Source organism: Cucumis melo, chromosome 5 (assembly GCF_025177605.1).
Source record: "Cucumis melo cultivar AY chromosome 5, USDA_Cmelo_AY_1.0, whole genome shotgun sequence".
NCBI classification, from domain to species: domain Eukaryota; kingdom Viridiplantae; phylum Streptophyta; class Magnoliopsida; order Cucurbitales; family Cucurbitaceae; genus Cucumis; species Cucumis melo.
In genome coordinates, this window is record NC_066861.1 from 14,077,489 (window position 1) to 14,100,072 (window position 22,584).

Genomic DNA, 22,584 nt, shown 5'->3' on the forward strand with positions numbered 1-22,584 from the left:
CTGTGACATTTCTATAACTACCAACGAGGTGTTGTTTCAATCGATACACCCCTCCTTTTGTTACTTTCGAACAAAATCCACAGACAAACATATTTATATCTTGGTCATTTTGCAATCGACCATATTTCCAAGCTGGATCTTTTTTAGAACTTTCATCAGCCATGTTTTTTAATAGTAATGGCAGCAAAAGAAGCACCAAAAAAGAAGATTGGATGGCAAAAAACATAGTAATGGCAGCACAGCAGTAATGACAGCACCAAAGGAAAAGAACCAAAGGAAAAAGAAAAAGAAGAAGAAGAATGGATTTTTTTTAATAAGATTGGATGGAAAAAGAAAAAGAAGCACCAAAAAACAGAGTAATGGCAGTACAAAAGCAGCACCAGAGGATTTTTTTTAATAAGATTGGATGGAAAAAGAAGAAGAAGAAGGTGGTCGACTCGGTGCCGGTGGCCCTTGCCGGCGCCGCCGTCGGTGACAGAATTTCCGCAGAAAGGGGCGGAAATTCTACAAAAAGGAATGGCAGTCGACCGTTTCGTTGTTAGCCGCAGAGAGGGTCTTCAAGTCGCGCCGTCGTTTCGTTTCTTCAAAGCCAAGTTACACGTAATAGGTAAATATATTAAGTAAAAGTTAAATCGATTTAATTTTTTTTTGTTTTTTCTTAATTACGGCCCAGCCCACATAATAAAGCCCGCGCGCCTGTGGGCTTTTTGCGCCTATTGTGCCTGGAGGAAGGCGCGCGCCTCAGCCGCGCCTTTCCATCGGCGCCTCGCCTCTCCATCGACGCCTCGCCTCTCCACAGATAAGCACGGGGTTGCGCCTTGCACCTAGGCGCGCGCCTCAGCGCGCCTTTTAAAACACTGCTCAGGCTGTCAAGCTCTTGTCCCCAAAGTGCCGACCTTCAATCGAGCATCTGATTCGCTTTTTGCCCGTAAACCAGCAGATTCTTATGTATTCTGCTACCTTTCTTGTAACTGTGAAGGACTTCAAAGATAGATATCTTCACAAGCCCTATGTTATAAACTCAATGGACGAGCTCACTCTAAAGGGTATCACCCAATTCTATGTATTTGTTGAAGAGAGACAAAAAGTTCACTGCCTTAATACTTGCAAACGTGCTTTGTTTAGATAAATTAATTTCCTCCCCTACATTCTCTTTTCCTTTGTAAATAACAAACTTAATTTTTCCAATCTGCGGCTACAAATTAACACCAATTGTTTGCAGCGCACATTACTCTTAATTTGAATTGGATACGTTGAGGGTTGATTACTATGACTTTACTTATGATACATATTTTTGTAATGTTTATATTTATAGTTTTAGGTATATTGTGATACGATGTCTGTTATTTCTGCACGGATATGTCTTATTTGATTCCTATTTGTTAGATACAATTTTTTTTAGTAGAAATATTGGTTTACAGTTGATTAATGAAAACTAATTAATTTATTTGATGGATGTCTAGTAAGTTTATGAAATATATGTTACTTGCATTTCAATTATATGTTCTGATGGTATGGATTTTATATTTGTGATTGTTTGATATTTTGCACGAGTTGTTTGAAGTTGTGAAGTTAGAAGTTCTGAGTTGTTGGATTCTCAGAGTTGTGTGAGTTATGTAGTGTTGGAGTTATGGTGGAGTTGTGCATGTTAGATAGTTGAAAAGAATTTGCAAGAGTTGTTTAAAGTTGTGAATCTAGAAGTTTTGAGTTGTTAGAGTTCCAGAGTTGTGAGTTAATGTAGTTTTGGGGTTGTTGTAGAGTTGTGCAGGTTATGTAGTTCAAAAGAATTTGCCGGAGTTGTTTGAAGTTGGTTTGTAGTTAATGGATTTCGTTTTTGACTTTTGAGGTTGATTGGTATATTAAGATTTTTTGAGCTTGTTTGAGGTCTATTAAGTCGCATGTATGGAGGGTCATAATGAGCCTTTTTTAAAAAAAGAAATTCTAAAGTTGTTAGTGTTGATGGGTGAAAAACATCAATAATAGATTTTTATTGATCGGCAAAACCCGTCAATAAAAGGGCTCTCTTGATGGGCAAAATATATCATAAAAAAGAGTTATCTTGATGGACTGATTTAATTTCTTGATAGCTAATACCATCAAGAAAAGGTTTTTGATGACATGTTTTGGCCATCAAGAAAATAAGGGTTTTTCAGTTTTCTTGATGGGTAAGAAACATAAAAATCTCCTTTCTTAATGGACTTATTTAATTTCTTAATGAGCAAAAGATGTCAAAGTCTCATTTCTTAATGGCCAATAATATTACGAAGGAGTTTTTGATGACATGTTTTAACCATTAAGAAAAATAGTTTTCTTGATGGTCAAGCTTTCTTGATGTCTGTCTACTTGATGGGCAAAGTAAAGGGCTATCATAATATACTTTCTTATACATGATCATGTATTTTATGAAAAAGAATTTTATCATAGTTCATGTCTGCCTACTATCATACACGATAACGTAGTTCATGAGACATGATTGTTAGTTTATGATAAACGATGGTTTTAAAAAACCCTAGTAAATGACGATCGTGTAGAATATGATACATGATCCATGTAGTTCATGATACACTATCGTGTAGTTCATGATAAACAATGGTTTTGAAAAGCTTTATGGTAAACGATCAAGTAGTTTATCTATGTCCACGACACATTGAAAAAATAATACAAAATTGATAATCGATTGAAAACAAAGATAATAACAGTAGAAGTATAATGAAAAAGAATAATAATAATTGTAAAACAATGATTATGATTTCAAAAAAATATATATAAAAGAAAAAGAACTATAGAAGAAGAAGAAGAAGAGAAAGAGAACACTATCGATGATCATCGCTATGTAGAAGATGGAAAGGAAGAAAGAAGAAATTAGAGTTGTGAGAAATTCTAAAGCGGCAAGGATGACTGATTGAAAACAAAGGTAATAATAGCAGAAGTGTAATGAAAAAATGATAATAATAATTGTAGAATAATGATAATGATTTCAAAGAAAATATAAAAGAAAAATTGCAGGAAGAAAAAGAGAAGAACACACTACCGGTGACTAGAAGAAGATGGAAAGGAAGAAGGAAGAAATCGGAATTGCGTGAAATTCAAAAGCGACAAGACCAAACCTAAAATATTAAAAAAAAAAAATGACTAGTTTCATGGATTCTCTATTTTGTTACACTGACCGTAAATATTTTAAGATTTTATTACAGTTATGTAAACTACCCCTTCAAGATTATGTTATTTTTGAAAATACGAATGATTTCAAACTACTTCTTATTTTCAATTTACTGTTAAAAAGCAATATTCTTTTAATTCACTATTTGAAGCTCGGCTAATACTCTCTTAATTCTTTTAAACTATAGACAAAATTAATAATTAATTATATCATATATTTTTGAGATGTTTGGAGAGATTTTAGATGTTTAAGCACATTTAATTTCTAATTACTTTGAGTTGTTTAGAGTGATTTAAATACTTAGTTAAAACATGCTTTTAAGAAGAAGAAGAAAAAAAAAGTTGGATTAAACGCTTGAAAAGTCATTTTCAACGAAATCATCAAATCATCTTTTTTTAAGGATAAGTTCATTGAGTCATTTCTAAATATTGTGGTGAGCTCGAATATAGAAAGATAAAATAAATCAAAATTATGCTTCAAGTATACAAACAGTACTTAGATGCTTTATGGGTTATATTATTCTCTCTTTTTCTTTTCTCAGTGTACTCAATTATTTATTCATAATTTTTTTTATTTATTTAGAGGTGGTTGATTTTATAGAATTTACTATGAAATTTCAGACATACAATTAAACTTAGTTTCACAAAATTTCATTTTCCGAAACTTATAGTATTATTATCTAAAGAACTTTTTAGAACTTTTAATACTTTTCGTACGAGTGTGTTTTTTACACTTAGGAGATAAAATACCTTTCATACGAGTGTGTTTTTTACACCTTAATTAATAGATTAATATGATCAATTAATCACTACTATTTAACTAATTGTTAAATATAAAATTTTGTTTACCGACTCAATAAATTTTACTTCATATCTTTTATCATTCATATTTTATGTTATTTCAAGGGTGTTTTTTAAAAAAAATATAATAAATCAGCAAAATATTTACATTATATAGAATATTTTGAAAACGGATCGGCTACAATAGAAAATATAAAAAATGCTCCAGTCAATAAGGAATTTATCAACCACTTATGCCTGTGTAATTCTTCTTCTAAACGATCATGATACGCGATCGCTTAGAAAATGATACACGATTGTGCCATGATCGTGTAACAATAGGAAAAATGCTTCAAATATAAATGATTGTGTTGACCACGTTAAATGTTCGTGTTAACTATGGTAAGGGATCATTTAGATCATACCCATACACGATTGTGTAGTTCTTTTTAAACGATGAGAAAGAGACTTCAAATCTAAACAATCGTGTTGATCATGCTAAACGATCGTGTTGAATATGATAAGCAATCGTTTATATCATATCCACACGATCGTTTAGTTCTTTTTAAATGATGGAAAAAAGGCTTCAAGTCTAAACGTGTTGACCATGCTTAACGATTATGTTAACTATGGTAAACAATTGTTTAGATCATATCCACATTACCGTGTAGTTTATTTTAAACAATGGGAAAAGGGCTTCAAATCTAAATGATAATGCTGATCATGCTAAACGATTGTATTGACTATAGTAAGCGATCATTTAGATCATATCCACACGACTGTGTAGTTCTTTTTAAACAATGAGAAAATGACTTTAAATCTAAAGGATCATATTGACCATGCTAAACGATCATGTTGACCATGGTAAGCGATCGTTTAGATTATATTCACACGACAATGTAGTTCTTTTAAAATGATGGAAAAAGGGCTTAAAATCTAAATGATTGTGTTAACAATGCTAAACGTTCTTGTTGATCATGTTAACTAGGTAAGCAATAGTTCATATCATATCAAAGTGATATTTAAACAATTTTGATATTTTGGAAGAGGAATTGGAAAAAAGAAAGAGAAGATGAAGAAAGAAAGAAAAAAAGATGAATAAAAATAGAAGAAAGAAAATTTGGAAGAAGAGCTAAAGAAATCCAAATGTGAAGATGAATAAATTACAAAGAAGATCGAGAAGAAACAGTAGTGACGAATCATCCAAAATGTTAAGAGCAAATTTGAAATTTATGAAAACATTTTACCGACTTTATGAGCTTTTCATGTTTATTATACGGATCGTACATATTTTGGCATTTTATTACATTTATAAAAATTAACCTTATTTTAACTATTTAATACAAAATTCTATTAGTAATTATTAATATTCAAATTAAGTTATTTAATTTAAAATTTTTGGTTACTAAAAAAAATAATGAAATTAGTGTTTATTTAATTATACTCGTTTATTGATATTTGAAATGATTAAATAACTAATCAATATAAAAATACATTTAATATGGGTTAATTTTCATAAATGTAACAAAATACAAAAATATTTACGGCCTGTGTGACAAAGCCATGAAGTTAGCCACTTTTTTAATATTCTAGGTTTGCCTTCCGTCTTTTTCTCCTCCTCGTTGCGATTTCTTTCCTTGTCTTTCTTATTTTTCTCTTCTTTTTTTCCGTTGTGATTTTTTTTCATTGTTTTTCTTCATTTCCTCTTCTTTTTTTTATATCGTTTAAACTTTCTATGTCTTTCTTCTTTTCCTTTTTTTTTTCGCTGCAATTTTTTTCAATCGTCTTTCTCCTTTTTTCCTCTTTTTACGTTGTTTAAATTTAGGTAACCAAATCTAAACGACCGTGTACAAAAAATAGTAAAATCTAAAATATCGTGCATAAAGAATATTGAAAAAATCATTTAGATTGGAGTAGCCAAATGTAAACAATCGTGTAAAAAAAAGTAAACAATCGTATAAAAAAAATAAACCATTGTGTACACAAATCTAAACGATCGTGTATGAAAAAATTAAAAAAATCGTTTAGCCAAATCTAAACGATCGCGTACTAAACAATCTTGAAAAAATAAACGATTGTGTAAATAAATCACGATCGTGTACCAAAAGAATTTAAAAAAATCGTTTAGTCAAATCTCTAAACGATCGTGTACCAAGAAAATTTTGAAAAAATTCGTTAAACGATCATGTAATCAAATTTAAACGTAGCCAAATTAAATGATCATGCAACTAAATTAAAAGATAGAATTGAAAAAATAAATTGTAGCCAAATTTAAAGGATGGTGTACCAAACAATAGACAAATCTAAATGATCATGTACCAAATATATTATGTGCGCGTTGTTGACGAGACATTTTTGGCATTTTTCACGGTGGACCTGTGTACCTTTTTTGTTTTGAGAATTATTTTATAGAGTGTAATTATTTTGTCATTTGTTATATTTTTTTAAAAGACCATTTAAATAAGCTATTGTTTTTTCTTACATTTAATTAAATTATTATTTGATTTTAGTATTCTATATGCAAAATTAGGAAATCAAACATATAATATACTTAACTGAAAGGAAATGACAAAAATATTAGAAAATATTTATAAAGTAGAGTAAAATTTCATATTTTATCGATGATATACACACGTGAAAATGCAACTAATTTTAGTTGGATTGTTTTTAAATATAATAAAATAAACAAAAATATTTAAAATAAAACAAAAAATGACAATATGTCATAGACTACTATTTATTTATTTGAATAATGACAAAAATGGTAGATAGAGAGGTTAAATTTTGGTATATTTTAAAACAATTTAATGATTTAAAATAATTTGTAAAGATGAACAATGTATGATATTTAAATATAGAGAATAATTGTTGGAGAGAGAGAAATTTAAAGATGTAATATAAGCATACACATTGATTTGCAAAGCGAAAATGGAGAAGAAACAAAAGAAAAAAAGAAAAAAAGAAAAAAAGGAAATTGAGTTTGAGAGATGGGGCAGTGGAGGCGAGGAAAGAGAGGGGGATTTTGAAATTATTTATTTATTTGGATTCTTGTTTGGTAATTGGTATCATCGGTCAACGGAAATACAAAAAAAAAAAAAAATATATTTTATTTATTTAGGGTATTTGAATTATTGTAATTTAAAAATTGTGAATTATGGATTGCTTTCCTGTTTTTCTTCAAATAAAATAGAAAATAAAAAAAGGAAAAAAAAAAATTCTCTCTTGAGAGTGGGAAGGTTATTCCCGATTTCCTTCCCAACGCCCACCAGATTTCTGATTTGGGGATTTATGCTTCTCTCTTCCAATCTCTAAAATCTCTACCTCTTTCCCTTTTCTATGGAATTCACCATCTCCGATGATTTGTTGGGTACTTTCGTCCCCATTTTCGTTTATTGGTTCTATTCTGGCTTATACCTTCTTCTTGGTTTCTTTGACAATTATCGATTGCACTCCAAGACAGATGAGGATGAGAAGAACTTGGTTTCTAAATCAACTGTTGTTCGGGGCGTTCTTTTTCAACAATTCATTCAGGCTATTGTCGCCATCATCCTCTTTAAGGTTACCTTCTCTCTTTTCTTTTCTTTTCTTTTCTTTTCTTTTCTTTTCTTTTCTTTTACCTATTTTTTCAATTCTTAATCGTCCTTCTTCCGGCCTTTCTTAATTTTGTTCTTATTAAGCTCATTTCTGATTCTAATTGTTTGTGAAACTTGCCCTAAAAATTTTCAACTGAGATTCTATTTTGCTTCTAGACTTTGGCGAAACTCTTTATTTGATCTTCCTGATTTTTTCTTGGTTTATCAGCTCTTTGTGGTACATCTTGATTATAGTTTTACTAGACTAAATACGATTCGTTGTGGGTTTTGTTGTTTGTGGACCTATTGAGTTTGACAAAATCTAAATAATTACTTCTCTTCTGTTTACCTGTGTTCTAAATTTTGATTTAGACAAGAACAGACTAGACACTCGATGGGGGGAGTGAAGAAGCAATATCATTGTTGACCTATTATCAACTTTCGGTTTCTTATAATTACAACTGTTGTATTTCTTAAACAAGATTTGTTGCTTACTTTTGTAAAGTGAAATTAATATTTTGTTACTTTAGTTCGAATTGATGGAGCCAAATTCTAAACATTTTCACATCAAAATAATTTAGATGGAAATTGGAAAATTTTAATTTGGTTCAAGAATAAGAGGAGTTAACGATTCTAAGTTAAGATAAGAGGAGTTAATGATTCCAAGTTAAAGAAGTTGAAAGACAAAATCTGGTTATTAGCTTTTGACTGTAAGTATGTTTTGTTTTGAACACTACGAGGAAGGCTTTTGGTGAATACTTAACTTCAAGATAGACGTGAACAAAATTTTTGCATATTACCCTTTTTCCATGGCTAAATATTCCCTATGAGATGATTGTTTGGACTAGAAAGTAATGGGCTAGAACAACATGATATTTTTGTTCTCTTTGTAAATTAAATTCCATTTCCTTCAAGTATATTATCCTTTCGATTTGTCTACTTATCTTAGGTTACATGTTTATTCACAAGTTTTAGTACCAATCCCCCCATTTGTGTTCTGCATCGGCACTCTGTTGGAGGTCACCAACTTAGGCAAAAAAAAAAAAAAAAAAAAAAAATCTTGAACTTCCCTTTAATTTTGTGGTGTTTTGCTTGTATTTCTTGTAATGTTGTTGCTATTGCTTCTAATCCATCGAGTTACTTTTCCTTTTTAGTCCCATGCTAAACTAGTTTAGCAGTTGTTCGTGTGAAATATTGTAGACTGAACTGAAACTATTGTTATTCTTAACCTCATCCAAGTGCTGTTCAATGAATTGTTCGGTTTGTCCCTGTGGTCAAAGTGGCAAGTCCTGAACTCCAATGTTTTGAGCATACAAGCTCAAACTAAGATGCCACCTATTTGGGACATCTTAGAAATCCTGGTTTCGTAAAATTCTAGAGTTTGGTGGTTGTCTTGTGAGATTATTCAGAATATATGTAAACTAACTCAGTGACTTCTGTTTTTGAAATAGAGAAAAGAAAAGGAATCAATGCTAAATTTGGCATAAGTCATTGATATTATGTGGGGTGTCTGTACTGCACTTAAGTTCGAGTTTGGTCTCTGAATTTATAATTGCATTTTGTTATGTTCAGGTGACCGGAAATGATGATGGAAGCAATGCAGTTCCAAAATCATGGCCAATGGTTGTTTTGCAATTTTTAACTGCGATGTTCGTTCTAGACACGTGGCAGTACTTTGCACACCGATACATGCATCATAACAAGTTTCTGTACAGACACATTCATTCTCAGCACCATAGGCTTGTTGTTCCATATGCATTTGGGGCTTTGTATAATCATCCAGTGGAAGGTCTACTGCTTGACACAGTCGGTGGGGCGTTGTCATTTCTAGCATCTGGTATGACTCCTAGAGTCTCCATCTTCTTCTTTTCCTTTGCCACTATTAAGACGGTAGACGATCACTGTGGATTATGGCTGCCTGGTAATCTCTTCCACGTCTTATTTCGCAACAATACTGCGTATCACGACGTCCACCATCAACTATACGGCAGCAAGTTTAACTTTTCACAGCCTTTCTTTGTTACATGGGATAGAATACTTGGTACCTATATGCCTTACTCCTTGGAGAAGAGAGCAGGCGGCGGCTTTGAAGCACGACCAAAGATTGAATAAATACCGTAAGCAGCAATCAGTTGCTTATATTATATTATTTGTATCCCACAACTATATAATTTGTATATTACTCCTATTGTTGCCATTTTTATACTTTTTTTCCCCATTTCCCCTCTCTTCCCTAACATAGATTTGAAATATGAGTTAAAGATGAGCTAGGTTGTGTTTTGATATATATATATTTTTTCTAAAATTTATAATTTTTTAGCTTTTATTTTAGTCAAAATCATTGTGATGACTTTTCAAGAGTTGATCTAATCCAATCCATAGCTTCTTGTATTTGTTAAGAGGTCGTCGTAAATGATGGATAGGTTGATGATGCATCATAATCAAGCAAATAAACGTGTTCTTTCCTTTAAATAATAATCTCTTAATTTCTTTGCAAAACTAAGCAGTTCCAAAATGATTGTCCTCCTATTTATGGGTTGGATATTTGACAAGTGTAGCTTATTGACAAGTTTTATTACTTCATACTAATTACTTCCAAGAAGTAATTAGAATAGTTAAATTAAACTTAATTAAACGATAATTGACATGACTATCATTTTTAGAGGTGGTAAAAAAACTTATCATTCATTTTCTTTGTTGTATGCATAGCAAAAAAATAAAAACAAAAAATAATAAAAATAAAAACAAAAAATAATAAAAATTACAAAAGTCAAAAGTCCAAAATACTATCCTTCAATTGTTATACTTCATTTTAGGTGTATCAATCTACAGATACTCCTAATGAAATATATCAATAGTCTGTTGACGATATACTCAATATCAAGTACCTTAGTCGAGTGATAACTTTGAGCATATATAGATACAGACCATCGAGATACTTCATTTTGGGCTTTTAGCTCAAATGACCTAAATTGCTATATGATATTACACAATTGGCCTTTCTTCCTAATATATTACATAAAAGTCCTAAATGGGCTAATTTATTTCACAAAAGAATGGGCCAATTTACCTTATTACCTATAATTCTTTAATGTAAACGAAAAGAAATTGAAAAGGGAAGTTTTGGAGACATTAAACGCATGAAAAGGGGAATATCTTTGCACGTATAAGGAAATTGCATTTTGTCAGGTGAAAACTACCATCCTTTTTTCATTCTTCGTCTTTCCCAATCTTTAATCGTCAACCATTTCAAGCTCACCTTGTGTTGCGAAGCAAGCTTTCATTACGATGAGTCTATTTCTATACTTCTTAAATGAAATAAAATGGGGTATATTTGTATCATATTGTATTTCTTTAAAGTCTGCAGCTGTCTTCTTCATACTATTTTATTTAGAAAATGAGACTGAAGAAGCATTTAGGGTTTATTAACATTGATGATCTGTACTGTGAAATCGATGGATGTAAAATGTTGTTTTTCTCTTAAAGCCACAAATTAAGTAATACATGTTGTATATATTTTGTTTAAATGTTTATAATCTTAAAATGCAACTTTGAAAAGAAACAAGAAGTGTTTGGCTATGGTGTTTTTGAAGTCCAACTATGTTTCCATTTAAACATTGAAGTTGGAATCTATAAAAATCATAATATCGTAAATGGTAGTTTATATTGTATCATAATTTGTATATGTAGTTGAAAAGAAATGGTGCGTCGAAGGGAAAGATGCCTAGGATCAAGGTTGAAACATATTAAATCAAACAAGGATGATCTAATTCTGATTGACGATAATACAGAGGTATATTTTTAAGTTTCTAAAGGTGTATTTGGAATGGTATAAATCGTTAAACAAAAAATAATATGTATATATATGGTAGGAGGAAGATAGATATGAAGAACCAATTCAGTACAAACCACTGCAAACTATATATCCAGATGATGATGAACAAGAGTTAAGAGGACCTACAGGTACACAGAATGTGGTGTACCAGGATTAGAAATTTATGAAATTAGATGTTGTCTTTGAAACACCGGAAGAAAAAATGCCAAACATGACAAAGGGAAGCAGTCAAAGCCAGTAAGTATATTATAAATTTACCAAAGTATATATTTCATATGCTATGTGCTGATGCTTTTATTATATTTGTTTGTACATGAATGAAGGAGAAACATCATATGACGTACCACTTAACGATTCATCAGAGTTTGATGATGTTTATTTATGTTTTGTATGGATTAAAAATGGTTTATTATACAAATAATGAGTTAAGAAATTGTACGTTAATGGTATTCTGTTTTTTGCAGAACAATTTACCGATTGCCAAAACAAGATTGTTCGAATCTGTGTTGAAGGGGAAAGAGAAGGCAAGTGAAAATGAAAATGTACGTGAGATGTAAAATTTAGTTGTATTTGTTTTTAAGAAACTAACTTTACATTAATATAACCTTTTAATTGTTTATATGAAGTGTAGGTATCTAAGAATAGAAAGATAGAGAGAGTGGTTAAAGGAAGGGAAGAGAAGAAGGATAATACTAAGAAGCTTAAAAAAAGTGATAAAAAACCAAAGATGGAAAAACAAGGAACAAAACATGTGAAGAAAGGAGGAAAGAACTCAAATAAAAAGATATATATAATATATGTATGTAATATTTGTGAACAGTAAACTGCACTCATTTTTCACTGAAAATTGTTCTTATAATTTAAAATCTATGTTACTAATGTTCTTTCAAAAATCTACTGAGGAGAAAAAAAGGGGGAAAAAACAGCTAACATAGAGGATGTTTTTGAGGTAGTGATTATGTTATTGAAATATACTTAGTGTCATGATGTAATATTATATATTAAGTATACATAGAATGATATTCTCCTGCAAAATATGTTTGTAGGGTGCACCATTGATCCTGAAAAAGAGTCAATGGTCAAGGGTACAAAAACTAAACATCTATGCAAGACTAGAGGTCATTAAGAATATAAAAAGAAAACTAAATACTGTAGAATTCGAAGATTTTAGAAATTCGTCTTTTGGTAATTTCCTAGACATTTTATTCTCTAAATTCCAGAGTCAACTTCTATACCACATTATAAGACGTCAATGTACATTGATGAAGGACGATTTGTGGTTTAACTTCAAAGGAACTATAGCCAAATTTGGTATTAGGGAATTCAAGGTAATAATGGGTCTAAATTGCGGTCCCTTGCCAACAATAGATATTTCTAAGCTGAAGGAAATTTTTTTGTTAAAGTACTTCAAGAATGAAGACCCTACCCCAAGGTCAAGGGTCTTATTTTTATTTAATGACTCAAAAAAATGGAAGGAGGAAGATAAAGTGAAAATGATGAAAATATACTTCCTAGAGAATTTTCTACTGGTAAACAATTCATAACTGATATAGATTTAGAACACATCAAATTGGTGGGTGATGAAAAATAATTTAATGTGTATCCATGGGGAAGGATAGGGTATAATGTCCTAATAGATTCTATCAAGAAATCAATAAAAAAAAAAACCCTTATACTCTAGCTGTTGGCATCTCTGGATTTGCCTTCTCTCTCTTTTAGTATGGATATACGAATGCATTCCACTATTGTCTGGTTCTTCAATGTTCTGTGTGTAAAGAATTGATGAGAAAAAGCATTACATGCTAAACTGGGTAGTTGACAGCCACTCATAACGGAAAAACCTTGCAGAAAGGGTCTTCGACCATGAACAGATTTGATGACACAAACTGTATATTGTATAACTACTGTGAATATTATATATGTACATATAACTAGTTTAAACTAATTTTTCAATGTCATTTTTGCAACAGTTTTAATAAAAGACCATGTTTCATGAGGATGATTTCGTGGAACGAAGCACGTTCGATGAAAAGGAAAGTATAGAGGAAACTCATGAAAGATTTGAGAAAGGAGAATGCTCACGACAAGGTGAGCAATCCAATGTGGAAGTTTCTGAATACTTCCTCAAATTTCAAGAATTAATGATGGCCAACCATTAAGCTTTGAACGTGAAATTGGACAAACTACTTCTAAAGGTTGAATGATTGAAAAATATGTTGAAAGAGAAGGAAAGTGCAACAGTGAAACCAAATGAAAACATACAGAGGGATGAGAATGATGATAATGATGGAGGTCAAGGTGATAGAAATAATGGTGAAGAAAGTGGAGGGGGGGGGGGATAAAGGATAGTAGGCCTTTTACACATATATGTATCTGTCGTTGTAGTTCAATTCATAACTGTATATTTTAAATACTCATTTTACTGATGATCAGGATGGGCAAACTAAAAATGAAAGTGAAGGAAAACAGGTAGATTTTGTATTGCTTTGTATATTATGGTTTATGTATTGCTCTGTATATTATATATATATGTATATGTATATTTTTCATTACAACTTTAATGTATATTCATAACTGTATATTTTACACTATAACTTCAATGATGATCATGATGGAAAAAATTAAGATGAAAATGAAGAACAAGAGGTATATTACATATATACAAAACTGTATATTTTAATTTATGACTGTGTATATTACATACTAACTATCAAGATGGTCAGGGAGGACAAAATGATTGTGTTGATGATGTAGTATATAACACTACTCTACTGAATGAAGTAGACATGACTAAAAAGGAAGCAATAAAAATAAAGGTAAGTATGGTGGTAAATATAGTTATTATTTTTTTAATTTATATGTAGTTTGAAACTATTATAAATTACATTTAATGTGCTTTATGTAGGAGAAAAAAAATGGAAAAAGCACTTGTTCACAAACCTGTAGCTGTTAAGAGTGCTACAATGAGTGTATGTATATTTTAAATGTTGATCATATATATGGCGTAATAGCAAATGTACAATTTTAATTATTGACTGGAATAACAGACTCGAGGTAGAGATATTTTTACTTATCAACAAGTTGTGAGGAGGAGCATGAGGAGAGGAACTTTACATTCTAGGATAATGAGATATCCCATCACAACGAAATTTTGATCGGCAAAGCCAAAAATGGAAAAATTAGAGTTTAGTAGCGAAGGATTTGAAGGACCAACTTTTAAATTGATCTCTCAAGGCTTGTAGTACATTGAATGTTTTATTATGTTATTGTGATTTGAAGGACCAACTTTTAAATTTTTAATTTGGTTAGTTTTATTATGTTATTGTGATTTGAATGACCAACTTTTAAAGTGTATATTTTATTTGGTAACGGCTACAAAAATGTACTTTGTTTAGAGGATTTTATAAATTGAATGCTTTATTTCTCTAAAGGAACATGGTTGTAATGTATGAAATGTATGTTTGGGATGTAGTATCATTTATAATTGAAATTTAAATTTTAACAACATTACAATATAAAAATTTAAATTAAAAGTAAAAAACATAATAAATAACGAATAATCTAGTTTAATAAGAAAAACTTGCATCTCTTCCGGTTATGACCAACACGTCCACAACGGTCACATTTAATGTGTCTCTTGAACTCTATTTTTAAGGAATTTTAATCTTCTTCGATCGACCAACTGCACGTTTTACATTCGGTGGGAGGATGACAATGGACATAACATCATCAAGTATTTACTATTGTCGATGATCGCCTAAGGGATTTATTACTCCTTTATATATTGAACTCAAAGTGTTGTTCAAGTAAAGAGGTGAGACATATGACTTAATTGACAAATGTTTCATGGTGAAAACAACACATGCATGTGTACAAGGTATTTCCAATATATCTCACATCTTGCAACTACAAAACTTTTGTAGGTAAGTAAACCACATATTGGGAGGTTCCATCTATGACCTAGTATTTCATGTTGTTAACCGGATTAACCTACATTGCAAATATACAAAAGAATTATATAATGTATATATTCAATATGATGATGTATATGCAGAATACGTAAGTATATATAAATGGAGCATACCTTTATTGATCGACTACGTTCAATCTGTTCCCTTAATATACCTTTATTTGTTTTTGTAAAATCTGTAGCTTGATAATATATCAGCTTCTTTCTTCATTCGAAAAACCATCTTTGCAACATCATTCGTAAAACCTCAAGCATGGAACATATTGGTAACTCCCTAACCTTGAGCATGGCAGAATTCAACTCTCAGATATATTAGTGATCATGACACGCACGAGACCACTTAGAAAAACCAATGGATTCAAGCTCCTCACGTATGCCATTGGCAGAAGATTCTAACAATCGCATTTCGTGTTCAAAGTCTACAATATTAAAAGTCTTCCCACATGCATGAAATACGGTATGGACTATTCTCTTATACTTCAACTTCAGGTTTCTAAGTAAATGAACAAGGCACATGCAATGTAGAACAATATTGGGAAATACTATCTCTATGGCTTTGCATATACTTTTATGCATATTAGATACTATAACCTCATTTCGCACACTTATAATTCTCTTCAATTGGTTGTAAAACCAGATCCAAGATGAATCGTTCTCAAAATCAACAACACAAAAGGCTAGTAGAAATATCTGATCATTGACATCAGGTGTGGAAGTAGATAAAAGAGTACCATCGTACTTATTCTTCAAACTTGTTCCATCAATATAAATGACTGAACGACAATATTGCCAACCAGAAATTGAAGCAGATAATGCCATGAAGAAGTATAGAAATCTACCATCGGCATCAATTTTGTATTCAACAACAGAACCTAAGAACACGAAAAATATGTACATTAATGGTAAGGAAAGAATGACGAAAAAATAATTACATATATGAACATGTATATTGCTAATATACTTGGGTTGTTGAGTTCCAATATGTAAGAAAATTTGAGTATCATCTTGTAGGAGTTCTTTGAGATCCTCGAATCTCATCTAATGCAGCCTCACGTGCACGTCGTGCTTTTTGGTAAGATATGCTTAAACCATGTTCAGCACGAATGTAATGAACTATATCTTTAGGAGTTGACAATTCAGAACTAGCTAAACTTATTTTGTTCTTAATAGGGGTGTAAGAATAATCGAATAATCGAATAATCCGACAACCCGGACTACCCAACCATATGGGTTAGTTTAAAATGTGAGTTGGGTTGGGTTTAAAATTTTGATTTTTTCGGGTTAGGTTGGGTCTTGGGTTGGAGGATTGATAAATTGATGGATGTTTGAAATTTTAAATGTACAACAATTTTGAACTTTTTTTTTAGAAAAAGAACAATTTTGAACTTTATAGACGTTATAATTGAATTTAGAAAAAAAAAACAACCCGACAACCCAACTTAACCCAAAAATATGGGTTGGGTTGGATTGTAAACTTAATTTGGGTTATTCGGGTTGCCAACCCAACCAACCTGAAAATATGGGTTGGATTGGGAATGTCTCCCAACCCAACTCAACTCGTTTACACCCCTAATTCTTAATTAGGTCCTTGATAACAGTAAATGTGACTTATCTATGATCTGTTAATGGAACATCTATTAAACATGTATGTTCAGAATCCAACGTAGTAAGAACCTATAATGTCCTATCCCCATGAATACAACAAGAAGCACGCAAGGACCATTTGCAATCTTCAATTACGCATTATAAAATCAAAACTTCCTTGTTTGATTTCACTGAAATGTATTGAAAACTGTCTCTAATATCAATGGCTTGCATGCACTGTTTGAACAAAGATTTGGTTGAAAACATGTCATGGATTTTCAATGCAAGTTGGAATCTACCTTAGAGATATCTATGTTTTCTAAAAAACAATCCCTATCATCATGAATTTCAGTTTGAAAAGAACTTAACGACGATAAACCCAAACAAATCGATAAAAGGCCAACATAATGTACAATAAGGCAATGTGTTGCTCAACATTCGATGTTATTATATGGTTAACCCATTCAACATCGTTATCATTCGTCATAGCCTAATCCTTCTTAACCCATTCTATAGGACTTAGGCAAAGGTATATATCAATATTGTTCATATCAATAAAATTGTCTAACTTGGATCTAAGGCTAGTGTACAATTCTTTATAGCACATATGTTCATTAACTGTAATTTTGGACACACTAAAACTAATGTAATTGTTCGATTCATTGCAAAAGCATCGAAGTAGACTACAATTTTGGCCATCCTGCCAAAAACATATTAGAAATATATGTCACTAAAAATTTATGTTGTAATTAAGGAGGGGTATATATATACTAAATCACTGAAAAAACATATAATCTTCTACGGTTACTAGATGTCCATATATATGTATTATGGTAAATAAGAAGAGGTATATATCTACAAAATCACAGAACACACTTATCATATTCATCAATTACCGTATATCAATTTATATATATTATTGTATATATGAAGGGTATATATTTAAAAAATATCAGAACACACATCATATTCATCAGTTACTGTATGTCAATTTATATGCATTATTGTATATATATGAAGGGGTATATAAACTAATTCACATAACAGACAATTCATATTCCTTGGCGACTGTATGTAAAAATATATGTATTATTATATATATAAAGTGATATATGTCGAAAACAAATATTCTGGAATATAAGGTTAAGCGTTCTAGGAATACTACGATGTAATGGAGTACAGAAAAATATAACGAATTGAGGAAGACAACTAACCGGATGTATGAGGAGAACGAAAGGACGAAATAAATTGAGATTATGTGAAGAACAGAATCGAAATCGGTGATGGACGAAATATAAATTGGTGAAGAATGAAACTGGATGTATTGGAATTGGTGAAGAAATTCGATAACTTGCTAGCAACGGATGTACCAGAATTGGATGAATGTAGAAATTACAGGAATTAGATGACTACAGAAAGTGGATGTAGAAGAATTGGATGACTGCAACAATTAACGGTGAGAAAATTGAAGAAGTTGACAGTGACGGATGAAGAATTAAGATATTTATGCGGCTCATGAAGAATTAAGATGATTTATACGGCTGATGAAGAATTAAGATGAAAGATTTAATACTGAATTAATCAAGAGCTATTTTGAAAATTGTTTCCATATTAAAAGATATATTATTTGATGCTAAATGAAAATAAATTATATAAGGTAACACTGTTTCATTAATAATTAAGATTTTACATTAATTAAGATAATAACTAAGAAAGTTATAATTTAGATAATAATGATAAATATAATGTAAATAAGGAAATATATACTTTTTAATTTTAAATTACTTATATAATTAATGTTAATGATAAGGTTAAGATTGTCCTAAAAATATGTGAAATCGTAATCAAGTAAAAAAATAATAATCTTATTTTAGGATATTTGTGAAATTTTCTAGTCAAATTAGGTCTTTTCTCTAAATCTTTCCTTCATTTTAGGTATATCAGATAATTAAGTGATTTACTATCCTTGAGAAACATCAAATATATGTGTACTTTTTTTTTTTTTTTTTTTATGTTTATTAGAATTGAACAACAGCTAGATGATATGGTAGTAGTTAAATTACTTACAACTATGATACCAACTAGTTATGTAATTCTCATAAAACACTAATAATATACTTGCAATTTTATATTTAACGAGTGTTAATGTATCGTGGATATACTAATAATATACTTGAAATGAATTAAAATAATAACAACAAAACACGACATGATAATGATCAATGAAATGTTGATTGAGATTGGAGTGATGGGATCAAATCTCGCAGGGAAGCATGTAATCACTTTTGTTTTGGTTCTTGGGAAGATGTAAATTACATGACCACAAGAAAAATTAGAGACATCACATTGTGTAGAGATTCATATGAGTATGAATAAATTGAAGCGAAGAAGAATACCTCCAATGGTCAATGGGTCTGCTAGCTATGTTTCTTTGGCAAGGAGACTTTTGGAAGAAAAGGGGAAGGAAGAACTTTGTTTTGGGGAGAATATTTTCTTCGTAAATTGCTTTGTGAGAGAGGTTGCAGATTCTAAAAAATTGCAAAGCATACATGACACAAAATGTTTGTGTGCTTTTACATTAAGAAAAGGGCAACTACCTATGTCGCCACTCTCCCTGAACGAATGAGGGGTTATCTAATTTAATAAAATAAAATTAAAGAATTTATCAATACGGTAAATTTACATAAATATAACAAAAGTGCTAAATATTTACGGTTCGTTAGCAATTTAAGCAGAGTCCATGAAACCAATTACTTTTTCGTAAATTTCATATTTGCTCTTATTGGATTTTGATTATTGTGGAACGATTTTTCATTTTTTTTCTTCTATGTGATTTATTCTTCTCTTCTTCCTATTATTAATTTCTTCATATTATTACTTCTCCTTCTTCATAATTTTCACTTCTTGTTTGTGATTTCTTCATTTCCTCTTCCAAAATTTCTTCCTTCTTCTTTATCTCCCATCTTATTTTTTTTCTTTTCGATACAAGATCTAAACGATATTGGTACATAATCTAAATGATCATGTCACAATATCAAAACAATCCGTTGTCTATCCCAGATAGACAGAGATATACCACTATCACTAATCGATCATTTAAACTAGGTACATGATTGTTTAGACTAGGTACAAGATCATTTAGACTGGGTACACGATCGTTTAGATTAGGTACAAGATCGTTTAGACTTAGTACAAGATTGTTTAGACTAGGTACAAGGTATAAGATCGTTAAAACTTGGTACAAGGATACAAGATCGTTTAGACTTGGTACAAGATCATTTATATTGGGTACAAGATCGTTTAGACTAGGTACAAAATCATTTTTTCATGCATGTGTGGCTGACTAATTGTGAGGGTATTTTTGTTATTCCATATTATGGGCTTGTGTGTTTTTTCCTTTTTGAAAATTGTTCTATACGGTGTAAATATTTTCGCGCTTTATTTTAATTTTGAAAAAAAAACCCTTAATCATAAACTATAATACTAATATGAATTTAATTTACATTAAATTAATTCTTGAACTTATTCCTTAATTTTATAAGGGAATTGTTATGGATAACAAAAAATTGAAACTATTTACAATATATATATAAAACTTAAATGAGATATAGAGAGTTTGAAGGATTTTGTTATATTTTGTAAATAGTTTAATATTGGGGGTTTTTCAAAAATAGAACAAAATGCAAAAAGATTCACACCTATAGAATAATTTTGAAAAAGGAAAAATCCCATAAACCCACAACATGAAATAACAAAAGTACCCCGCAATTAATCGGTCACACAGGTATGCAGAAAAAACTTCTAATTTAAACGATCATATAATATAGTCTAAAAGATCATTAAGATATTGGTACATGGTCATTTAGATCTTGGTAAAAGATCGTTTGAATCTATCACTTATCTATCTAGGATAGACATTGATAATGGTCTATCTCTGTTTATTTGGGATAGATGACCGATTGTTTAGATATTGGTAAATGATATTGGTACATGATCTTGTACCAAATTTAAACAATCTTGGTACATGATCTTGTACCAAATCTAAATGATCATGATACACAATCTTGTACAAAAGTTGTTTAGATATTGGTACACGATCGTTTAGATCTTGATAAACAATCATATTGTGAAAAAAAGAAGAAGAAGAAAGATAACAAACGTTTGTCATCTCTCAACTTCTTTTTCTTTTTCTTTTTTTAACAAGGAAGAAATTTTGGAAGAGAAGATGAAGAAAGCATGAACAAGAAAAAGTAGGAATATGAAAAAGGAGAAGTAATAAAATGAAGAAGATGTGCATGAATTCAATACTTGTCCTAGGAAATTCAAAACCAACAAAGGCACATCTGGAATTTATGAAAAACAACAGCGACTTTATAGACATTTTTTTGTTAATTAAATGGGCCATAAATATTTTTCATGTTTGTTCTATCTGTGTAAATTAACCTTCAATATTTTGCTATTTTTAAAGATATATCTATTTTATAGACTCATAAATTAATTTTGAATCAAATTCAAAATTAAATTTATATTATAAAGTTTAATCAAAATATAAACTTTATATTATAATGTATCATCTAAGTGATTTTGAATGATTTAAATTTCATGTAAGATATAATAACCTTATTATTCTTTACGAGCTAAGAAAGAGACCTAATCGACATACAGATTAGAAGCTACAACGATATGAGATTAATTGCCTAAACTTATTAACCGCATTAATCAATATTCGTTAACTTTGTACACTCTACTAAAGACTAACAGCTGAACTCTTTTTATTATAGATATATTTTTGTATCATGATTATAGACCAATAACGAGTTAGATATTCACAAGTGTTTGTAACACTAACTAGGTAAATTTATCATTTTACCCTTAGGTTACTTCTTAGTCTTTAAATATCAGTGTTCCTCTAATGAACAACCTGTTTATGGTCCAACCAATAAACAGAAACTCCTCTCATGCTATAGAGAAGGAAGAGCCCTTTGTTCAAGTCTTGAAGACACTATTTAATGGAGCACTCATCTACTTACCCTAAAGTTGGTAAGAAGTGAATTTCATCTTTTATAATTATGCTCCCAACGCCTCACTTGGGTTTGTCCTCAAAATGGTAGGCTTCTTTAGTCGATAATCTGGTCATTCTCACTTGTACAAATCAAAGTAATCCATCATGAACAAGTGTTCATAGTACACTCAAGATTAAGATTAAATTGCCTAGGTCATCATATTGAAATACAAACGTAACTAGTCAATGAAGTTACATTTAGCGGTTACTATTTCATGGTTCAGTCTTATGCAAATTCATTGCACAAAATACCTTCACTTACATGTCACTAACACGAACGTGTTGGATCATTGCATTTGTTTTAAATACAAAGTGCCAGCATCTATAGTATTACTAGGATAAGGTACCCAACTTTATCCCTATACTATAACCCTTTAGTTGTATTTTAAACATTGATTCTTGTATGTTTCTACTTATAGTTCAAGATTTATAGGATGACTTAGGATGTTAGTTTATATAATTTAGGTTATTAAGACAAAACTATAACATAATCAATAACACTTATTGAAATTACAAAAACAATACTTTATTAATAACAATCAATGGATTACACTTACTACCTATGAGTTTTAGGACATAAGACCCAACAAACTTCCACTTTTGACTTAAACTCTAGTCTTGT

At 30.5% G+C, this 22,584-nt stretch overlaps 1 protein-coding gene across 1 annotated transcript; it reads left to right on the forward strand.

The window, feature by feature from the left end:
* Positions 1-6,874: 6,874 nt before the first annotated feature.
* Positions 6,875-9,796, forward strand: LOC103485785 (sphinganine C4-monooxygenase 1-like). The gene is made up of 2 exons (XM_008443484.3): positions 6,875-7,497; positions 9,084-9,796. The coding sequence occupies exons 1-2, from the start codon at positions 7,276-7,278 to the stop codon at positions 9,621-9,623; spliced, it is 762 nt and encodes a 253-aa protein (XP_008441706.1). The 5' UTR covers positions 6,875-7,275; the 3' UTR covers positions 9,624-9,796.
* The last annotated feature ends 12,788 nt before the right edge of the window (positions 9,797-22,584 follow it).

Excerpts from the sequence above, each read along its gene's own strand:
- LOC103485785 (XM_008443484.3), top strand. The coding sequence starts at position 7,276 with ATGGAATTCACCATCTCCGATGATTTGTTGGGTACTTTCGTCCCCATT. Across the intron at positions 7,498-9,083 it reads TCGCCATCATCCTCTTTAAG|GTGACCGGAAATGATGATGG; the intron begins GTTACCTTCTCT and ends TGTTATGTTCAG.